Source organism: Micropterus salmoides, unplaced genomic scaffold (genome assembly GCF_014851395.1).
Source record: "Micropterus salmoides isolate LMB-PRFRI ecotype aquatic unplaced genomic scaffold, ASM1485139v1 Ms_hic_scaffold_17, whole genome shotgun sequence".
Lineage (NCBI taxonomy): Eukaryota > Metazoa > Chordata > Actinopteri > Centrarchiformes > Centrarchidae > Micropterus > Micropterus salmoides.
The window spans coordinates 27,699,448-27,709,951 of record NW_024040817.1 but is presented as its reverse complement, the minus strand read 5'-3'; the positions used below and the strand labels follow the sequence as shown (position 1 = coordinate 27,709,951).

Below are 10,504 nucleotides of genomic sequence, written 5' to 3'. Positions count from 1 at the left end.
CTGATCACCTGTCAAAAATGTTGGCAATAACTACATTTTTGATACGACGATAGCGGTAAGCCCTAATCTCACTGACAAACAAATTACATTTACTATGACTACTTCATAATAAAAGTCAATTTGTGTTAATCCAGTTAAATGCTTTTAATGTGAAGCTGCAGCAGTAGGAAACGTTCATTTTGCATTAGCACTACCTTAATAAAACATTTTTTCCTGAAATGTCACCATAGACACTTAGTTCATATTACAGCCAATGCTGGGACTTTCATCAGGGGGCCATAGAAATGGATGATAGTGATTGAACAGACATTCATTTTAATGAAAATCTTTGAGATTATTAATGAAAGGAAATGAGCAAAGCCACCAAGTATGAAAGTAAAAAATTTCTGACTATGGTGCCCCAAGTGGCTGTAAAAAAAAAATAAAAAATCAAATCTAGTCTAATCTGATAAAAAAAAAAGTATTTCCATTATGTTCATGACCAGCTACCAGCTTCTCCAAGGTTCACTAATGTTTTATATTTTGTTTGTTTAATTACAAAAGTCAAAATGTAAAAACAATAATTACCAAAACCAGTTACTAGTGGGCACTCCAAGAAGTTACTTTTCTAGCACATATCCTTCTTATAAAAGTTGGGACTTTGGTTTTTTGTAGGGATGGAAACCTAATCTGCTTTTCTTAGGACGGTGTGTGTGTGATATGATCAGATTTGATTGACAGTGCCGGCAACATGAGCAAACAACACCACAACTGTCATCACATTTAGATTCAAATGTTGCTAAACTCGGATTAGTATGTGAAAAAAAAATCCCACCATGTATATTTCCATTTATCCCTGCCTATTAAAAATCAGTGAAGGAGCAAAGGACAAATAGACAAATGTAGAAATCTCTCATTCATTAAAAAACTGTTTGGTGGAACAATGTGTGTTCATGTAGGCCCCCATCATTCATAGTAAGAAGCTGATTGAGAAGATTTCGGGGCTTTGAAGCTATCTCTAATTTTGCTCCAGATTTTCTGAAGCCTTTTAAAAAAAACTCCAGTAGTCCCTCCACCCAATGTTCAGGACCCATCGATCTGTATTCTACTGTTGAAATGGACTTGTCTCGCAGTTACAGATCAGTACATCCTCCTTTGTATGCATTCCTAATCAAATAAGCTGCTCTTACTTTATTAACTTGGACAAGCTTACTTCAGATAAGCCTGTCGTTTTAAGCCACCTCAGAGGGGGAATCAACCCCCGAAGGTGATGAGAGTTGACTCGAGGAGCCCGAGATGCAAGCTTTAGGTCGCAGTGTTATTGTGTGAGGCTTGGCCCGAGGCTCCAGAGAGAATCACTTCCTCTAATGGAAAACTATTGTCTGCCACTGAGGACATACAACTGTGTGGAATACGGATCAGCCTATCTGGACTTATGCACAAGACAGAATGAAGCTCTCCATCCGATAGAAAGCTATTTTGGAATTGTAATATCCAGTGAAGTCAATTCTGATTAAGCCATACATCTGGAATAGACTGTACTCTTGTGTGTGGCTCGGTGGTGTTTTTTCCGGCATTGCGGTAATGCATACAGCAAACCTAAAAAACAGCGTAAAAGAATAAAAAATAGCGACCTTTTCTAGTGTTCTGCCCCATATTTTAACTCTGGCAATAGGACTAAACATCTAAAACTGCCATAACAACTCAACAATAAGGCACTTGGTGAATTATTTATTCGGGGGAGTGGATTGGATTTATGTTAATGAGCGCAACAATATAAGATCAAATGAAATATGATAATATGTGAAATATGATTCCCTTATGCATATGGCATTATTCGTTTACTCATCCTCTCTAGTAACCGACAGTTCATCTCTAATATACAGTATGTAGTAGATGAGCCCACTGTGGCAACAGTGTGAATCAAGAAAGACAGGGCAGGTTCACAGCCAGTTCAGAGCACACTATGGTGTGTATGTAAAATGTATACAGGGTTGGTGAAGCGCTAAAGGAAATGTCCTCCGACAGATCATCCCAGAGGATGAGGAACTCCATTTGCCTCACAGGTTTCGTCTTTCCCTCCCTTTCTCCGGAGAATGACGATGTGTGATACATGCATTATCTTTTTCCTCCTTTTCTTCACCTCAACAGGTCACTCTCAGTCTCGTCCCCCCACAGGATTCATCTCAGTCCAGACTGTGAAAACTTGAAAGTCCACCGTTTGGCCAAGGGAAGGTCCTTTGTGACGACGGACGGCCTTGTCAGGATTTGGTTAGAATGTTTGGAGGGAAGCTCGTGTTTGGTTTTCAAGTCTATTAAGAGAGGCAAGAAGAGAAAGATGAACAATGTGAGCTTCAAAAAACATTAAAAAGCAAAGAAGGACATTTTTAGGACTGTCCTTTTGATACATTCTGGTTTCTGCACTTTTTTGGAACAACACAATCAATCAGGCATTACGTTTCTCTCCTTAATAGAAGCGCAGGGTGTCATTTTCAAACTGCAGCTACAGGGACCCCATTGTGGTTCAGATGACACAGTGCTCTTATACACTAATTGCATAGGTACAAAGTGAGGCAGAATCCAGCAGGACAAGAATCCCCTTGGGGAGATTGTGGAAAGGTATAACAGGAGAGCTGAGGGTCGAACCTCCAAACTAGGGGCGATTGTGAGGATTTCACAAGCTCTGGAAAAAAATTTCAACATTAAATATCTGTCAAGAGGACATCAAGTTGCTTCAAAGTCACATTAATATTTCATATGTCATGATAAAGTAGTGTCCTCTGGTTTTCAAATCAATCAACACTTTAATGGGTTAGACCAACATTTGAGAATTTCTCTGAGGGTCAACCCTTCATCTCGGAGGATTTCTGTTGTTAAACTGCTACTAACCCGAACTCTTATACAACTGCTTATACTGCATGTTTTGGTTTTAGATCAATGCATATTATTACAAATAATTGAAAGAAAAATTAAGTTGAGCTATCCATTTTTCTGTAAATGTCGTCAAACATTTTCAAGAATACAGAGAGCTCGCCTGATCTGGCCTCAAAGCTCAGATATCATACTTGAACCCGTGGTTTTCAGGATATTATCATGTACAAAATCCTCATGGACACCAGAGACATAACATAAATCTTTTAGGAGCTGAAAAGAAGTGTGCTTTAGGTCCCTTTCTGCAGACTTCTTGGAAGGTTTTCAATTATCTCCAAGCTTCACCTGATCCAACCTTTCAGTATTTTTGTTCCTAATTTGACCCCACAGTATATTTTGTTGTGTAAATGCAAAACATCATCATAAACATCTGACACTTAATGCAGAAAACAACATACCTTTAGCGCCAATGAGATAATTGGATGGGTGGCCTGGTATAGCTGGGACATTGACCTAGAAAGCAATATAAACAACGCTATGACCATACAAGTTCACACCATAAACATATTTTACAAGTAATATAATGAAAACAAATTCCAAGACACATAACATTTTATGGTTCAATTATATATTTTATCAAAGCCTTAGAAGAAAGTTATTTCACTATACAGTCTGTTGAAATATCACTGCTATTTATCATACTTTTTTACAGTTTTTTGTTACAGAAATCTAATTATTCCCAGCTTTGTTGCTAGATTACGGACTTAACAGAGACAGGAAAACATATTACATTTAAGTTTAGAGAGGTTTTATGTTCAACTACGTTAGGGGAGAGGTTAAACTGGGTCAGGTTGTTTACCTTGTGGGACGGAGGTCTTTTTAAACAGCTACTGCCATCCTCTCTCTGCGGAGGTCAGCTGGGGGTCATTTAGAGTCTCTTTAATGGACGGGGCAAAGGCAGGCTCTTTAAACGACTGGGAGAGGGTCACATGACCGGAGGAGAACAGAAAGAGCAAAACAAGCAGAGAGAGCAATCCCCCCCCCCCCCGTTCTGAACCGAACATGGCCAGAGGTCAAGGAGGCTTTCATGCAGTGTTACGTTTCTGTCAGGGTAAACACTCAGAGAGTTAATGTGTGTTTACTGATGATGCTTGACGTGATCAGCGTTCGCTTCACACCGAATTATACGAACAAACAGAGTGGAGAGTGTTTCAAAAGTGGCAATGTCGTTATCGCTAAATCCTCTAAATCTCAGTCGGAGAGATTTCCAACAAAATGCATCACATGGCGTTCAAACACAAATAGGAAACCGTTCTTATCAGATTACCAAGATCATCTGCAAGGTCGCACACAGCCATTTGCTGTTTGTACCGTTTGTATGTATTTTTGGTAATACCATCTTGCTACCACTTTGGATTTTTAAAGCAATAACATATGTTTCATTTTGTTTTTCACTCCGTTACGAAGATACACATCATGTTTAAATTCATTACAGGCTTCTATCTACTGGATAGATATTCCAAAACGTATGTAGCTTTTTCATTTGGGTTTGTTAGTTTAAATTAGAGGCTTTTTTATAAGTCCATAATTATTCTCTCGAACACAAGTGTTTTCTTTCAAAATGTTTATTCAGCATCAACAAAGAAGAAAATATTAAAGGGCTTACATAAGCTCAAAATCAATATAGTTGAACAAATCTCTAGATGGAAATGATTACCAATTCACCAGCATGTGATTTAGTAGCTTAAGATTGATTATTATGGCTACAAAGTCAGAAAAGTTTCTTTGATTAAATCAAAAAATTACATCTAAATGACTTTTTTTTTTATAATCACAAAAATTAAAAAGCTCCTTGACTGTTTTGCAACTCTGGCTGTTTGGTGTACAGAAAGTATGAGCAGCTATTTATAGATGTTTTAAAGTTGATGTTTTTGGGGGGGTAATCATGAACACAACTACATATGCTTTTCAAAATAAAACAGCTGACAATATCCACAGTTGCACACCATGCTTTTATAAGCCCTTTAACACTAAAGAACTATTATTTTACAAAAAGGAGGAAACAGCAAAACAATATGTATACATTATGACGTTTCAGTTTGTAAATGTTTAATTTACAAGGGACACAATTTCACCAATTACCCTCAGAAAAAATATCTACAGTACTGCACTTTCCTAGAACTAAGCTACTACATTTTAAATTGATCAACGACGCAGTTCAAGGTTCGAAGAATAGAGGGTGATAAATTAAGTTGCACTGGCAGCTGTGTAGAAACATTGTATCGGCAACTTATAGTGACTCACTAATCATTACCAAGTAAAATAGCTTGATACAATGTCATTCTTCACAATCACATAGCTGAGAGAGAAACTTAATGTACTCTGGAGTCTTTCTTAATCTCAACGTCCAGTCGATTTCTCCTAGAGGACAGGATAGATTACCTCAACACATTTTACCCAGTGGGAGGATGTTTTTATAATCATGGTGATGCCATTTTTGAAAATCAGTTTTTACTCATTCAGTGTCTCACTATGACCGTTCCATTTCGTATTATTTTGCGGTTTAGTTTTCAATTCTAAAAAGGTGGGAGCGTCCATAAAAAATCCATTACTTGTGATAGCCTCAGGTGCCAGTTGTATAAACAGTTCAATATCTGGAGTATGGCTGATCTCTGTACACTCCCTTGGTTGTTCGTGCTGATGGTGCCTTGCTTGCCCAATCTTCCAGACCTGATTAAGAAAAGAAAAGAAAAAGATGGGGAGTGATTACAGAGGCCTTATACTTAATCATTCGTTTACAACAACTCGTGTAAGTCTTTGAAGTTCTATGCAAATGTTGTGTAAATGTCCATGAAAATAATGCAGCAGAAGTTGTGAGCACTCTGAATGTGTGCTATCGATGCCGCTCATCTCTTAACAAAAGGACCGTTTCAAGCCGGGAACACAAACAGTAACTCACACCAAAAAGCTTGCCTTTCACCTGGAAGGATGCATCTCAGATAATTGAATGCGAGGATCAAATAGCTACCTGAAAAGGAGCTATTTAGTGGCTCCCGGCAAAAAGGTCACAATTACCATTAGCCCAAATCAGCCCCTGTTCACCCCCTGGTACTGTCAATGTGAAAGTGCCAGTATCGATGGCACCCTTTGTCTGATCTTCAGCCAGCGCTGAGACTTCCCTAGAGCTTTGGCTCACAAAGGGTTGTTTTTTTTCTGTGTACAGGCTCTCTGTTGGCAGCACATAGCCAATACCCCTTAATTAAACCTGTCACCCTTTCACTGACAGTCACTTTGAAGAAACAGACCAAGGTAACCTTGTGTTTTGAGAACAAGGATGCACATCAACGCTGTTTATCTGTTTCCTTTGTACTGTCGGCCTTTTTCTGTGTGAGCCATGCGGCAGAGTTTTTATTTTATGTGGAGGTACGCAGCACTCTAATGAGTTGAAGGCACTTAGTTCTTCCACTTGTGTGGTCGGAAAAGTTGGGGAAAGTTTTTATTAGCTTTGACTTCCAAAAAACACATTCAAATCTCTTAACCATGCAATGAATGCACATAGGTCTTCAATATATTATAAACTCCTGATGCAGAGGATGTAATGACCATTTTCACCTTGTTTTGCCAGACAAGTACATTTTAAAGGCCAAAAAATTCTCAAAACAAAATCCCAACGGTCACTGTCATTTTACTTTAAGATGTGAAAAGACATGCAACATAAATCTCTATAACACTTAAGAATTATGGATTGCAGTGATTCTAAAATAACTAATTGTGTTATCTTTTTGCAGTTAGTTGCTAACTAATTTTCTTTTAAATATTTACATATAATACATGATACATTTAAGTAATCTTGTCTGAGAGCTGAATTCTATTTGGAGCTTTTAGCTCAGCAGACACAAATGCACAACCTAATCATCACAACTCAAATCACACTGCGTTCTTATAATATTTTAAGCTAATACTTTTTGTTTTAGATTATTAAATGGTGCATAACTGTACCAGAGTCAACCGTCAGCTGTACAGCAGCATGGTCTACTGTGCTGTAGTGTATATTAACTCTACTATCATGAAAGTGCACTCTGCAGCAGATATGACCTTGGCACACTTTTTACTGTATCTTGTCAAAAGCTGACACAGTACTGTTGAACATTATCTCAGTGGTTTTAACTTTGTCTGAACATTGCGGCAACCGGAGCTATTGACAGCTCTTTTCAGCCTCTGAACCAGAGTTCAGTTGCTGAAAGTGGCCCTAAGCATAAAGCTGTTCTGTTTCGCTGATTGCAGAGCCACGCATTACTGTTTGGCAGTCCCACAAACACACTCACCAACATGTATTGGCTTTTAAAACAGTGCTTGAACAAAGAAGGCACATGAGGATTTAGTAATATACAGTTTCATAGTGTAGGTAAGAGATTGTGTTAGCTGGAGATTGGAATAAAGGGATCAAACACAATTACTGCCCTGTATATTTAGCTTAGCATGATGTGTAAGAAAACACTGACATTTCTTCATATAAGCATACTTTATAATATCCTCATAAGCTGCTGGCTATTTTCTTCAAAATGCCTTTGCACACTCTGAAAAGGTTAAACATTCCATGTTAACTCACATTTAATACATTGATGTTTACACACAAACCCCGCAATGAGTTTCTGTTACTTCATAAGAATAAAAAAAATCTGCATTTCTCAAAAGACATAGCAGGTTAAAGCATAGTAGTTCTTTTTGCAGATCCAGTTCTGCTCTGAAGGGAGTCATCAGTTCCTGAGGCCAGCATTTGCGTTAGGTTTCTGTTAGTAATGCTGTTTTGAATAAAGCATTAAAATAAAAAAATAGATTTAGTGCGCAAACTCTTTAATACTACAATTTTTAGGGTAATTTCCTGTAGCTTAATTAACACTGTACGCCATAAAAAAAAAGTTTACTTGTTTGTTAATCATTCTTGGTTTTTATTTGCGTTGGGAGAAGAACAATGCCACTCTGTGGAAATCACTTTAAACAGGCTTATTTTGATTGTGTCTAAGACATCACGCAATTACCCGGTGCTATGGCAACTGATATGAAGCCAGCGGTGCAGTCACTAAACTAAATTGATGTTGTTCCGACAATTGACACAATATATATTGGAGGAAGAGAGGTCTGCAACTCACCATATGAATCATATGATTCCCCACTGTGTCCGTATTCATAGTAGTCATCTGAGCTGTAAACAGACAGAACAGTGAGGTGAATATCAAAATGTATAAATAAACATAAAATAAGAGCAAAATAATACGTTCTGCATCAAGGAAATTGCAGTTATCAGCAAATAAATGGAATGTAACTTATTTTCGGTCTTATTGAACAACATCAAAGTAATATTTATCATGATGCAATCAAATATAATTTATGCAGGGGCAATAAAGAGAAACAAATTTTTTTCCATATATACTCTGCTGGATATAAAAGTGAAAAAGCAAACAAGAGGCAGCTTTCAATCGCTCAAAAGTTCAGCCACATTTGTGGTTCTACAAGGCAATTTCCTCCACCGTATTTCTGCACAAACTTCCAGTTCCATATCACTGCATATGGAGATCTATGAGAGGTGGCATCTTTAATGAAAAATAAAAAGATGGGGAGGCAAGTTGCATAGCGGTTCATTTCTCACTTATTTTTTTATTTTTTTATTTGCGGTCGCCGGTGAGATGCTGACAGAACAATCCTGCGTCAGTATCATTCGGTAACAGCGCTATCATTCAAGAGAGGCAATTCATCATAAGGCTGCCACTGAGCCGACACCAGCCATCACAGCTGGGTCCTCTCCGCCTGCCTGTCAGTCAGTCTGTCAGCGACAGCAGCACCTCTCTGCTCTCCGGATTAGAGAGCTGAAGGCACCATCCAACACCCCAACACAACACATCAACACCGCCCGACCGCTGAGGGCAAAGAGGTGACGGAAATGACACACCACGGTGGAAGTAACGGATTACATTTTACTCCAGTTACTGTAATGGAGTAGCTTTTTGCGGTGTGATCATTAAAAGCCAAACTAAGGCCTGAGAGGTTTAGACACTCCACCCCTCTATCAAATTACAGCACATTTTTGCAGCACTCCAGGAAATCAATTTCAACTAATTCTGTTATACCATTAAGTCTGTTTTTCGCTGAACAGTATCCACTTCATAAAAAGAAGCTGCACAATGTTGAAAATCATTTAGTAATTATTATATCGTCACATAACCTTTCATTATTTTTTCCATTTTGTATATTCCAATAAATTTACTGGCAAACTGAAGACGTACCTTTCAGTGTTTCCACTATTACTTACTATTATTTATAGTGCTCCTGTAGGTCTATTACATGAAATGCAAATGTACTGGTCTGTTGGATGATACAGAAGGCTATCAAACTAAAAGATTTTGTGATTATACAACACATATTCAATAAAACCTTTTGTACTCGTTTGGCATGTGTATTAAATTTGCCAGCTATAATACTGCTGAAGGAGCTGTTAACATCATGCTAAATGCTACACACTAGCTGAATGATAAAGCTAAATTGGTCTGTTGCTTTGCGTTAACATGAAGTATATTTTTTAACTTTCTATTGTACAGATGGATCATTTCACTTTTAGTAAAAGAAATTAAAATGATGCACTCTTCTATATTGGAATATTTGGCTTTAATTTCATTCGGCGGTTCACCCGAATCATAAAAAGCCTTTTTTTCCTCATACCTCTTGTTGTATGTAGACCAAGCATGGAATTTTATCATTTTAGTTTTTTGAAGGCACAATGGCCAAATGCCAGAGAAGCAAGCCCATCAAACAAAAAAAAATATTTATATTTTTTGGAAATTAAGAAATTATCTTAAAGGTCAAAGATATATTTCTAATTTGTTAATTCTTGTGAATTATAACCATTCATCAAGGACACTGGAAGTCAGTCACAGTTAGGGTTTGCTGAGAGAAGGTCCATCTATGTAATGATGACATACTAAATGGTGTGCACTATTCATCTTTTTTGTGTTTATTTGAATGACCAGGATAACTTATATCTAATCGTTTTTGACAACAATTGAAAAGTTGAACACCAACCCCAATGTCAAGGCAGCCACAGCAACTACACTGTCAACAACAGGAACTAATTCATGACAACTGCAAAGCGATGAAGGGGGAGTGACAGCGCCTGGACGAGAGAGAGATGTGACGCATGACCAGTTCATCACAGTTTATAATAACGCAGCGCAGTGAGGATGCAGATGTTTCATAGAGGAGATGTGTGTCTGTATGTCACTGTTAACAGAGACGCCAGTCTGCAGTAGTTCATACACTTCACTGATAAATCACACAACTATAGTGTAACATTAAGCATGCTCCCTCTCTCTCACTTGATCACGAGCTCTCTTGTCTCAACTTTATGAAAATGTTTCAGCAAAAGTCACATGCTGTGGCTGAATAGCCAGCCAAACACAAACCTTGCTTATCTTATCGACGCATCTCTCTCGCTCTTGTTGTGCCGGTGCTCCCGATGGCCAGCCCGGCTATGGTTTCTTGTCTTGTTTGTTCTCTAATTTATCAAAGTGTATTATCTCAGCTCAGTTGACCTCGTCAGTTCACTCAATTATAGCTTTGTGGCATTTACACATCAGAATCAGTAGGAATAAATCTCCCGGTT

The 10,504-nt window shown here is 38.0% G+C and overlaps 1 protein-coding gene across 1 annotated transcript in view; it reads right to left on the bottom strand.

Annotated features, from left to right (window-relative positions):
* Window positions 1-4,465: 4,465 nt before the first annotated feature.
* The window catches only part of khdrbs3 (KH domain containing, RNA binding, signal transduction associated 3), a 111,445-nt gene continuing 105,406 nt past the window's right edge, over window positions 4,466-10,504 (bottom strand). The window contains exons 8-9 of the mRNA XM_038725612.1: window positions 8,001-8,053; window positions 4,466-5,580 (exon numbers count right to left, since the gene is read on the bottom strand). Coding sequence (XP_038581540.1) covers window positions 5,498-5,580; window positions 8,001-8,053 — 136 coding nt within the window. The 3' untranslated portion in view covers window positions 4,466-5,497. The remainder of the gene's footprint in view (window positions 5,581-8,000; window positions 8,054-10,504) is intronic.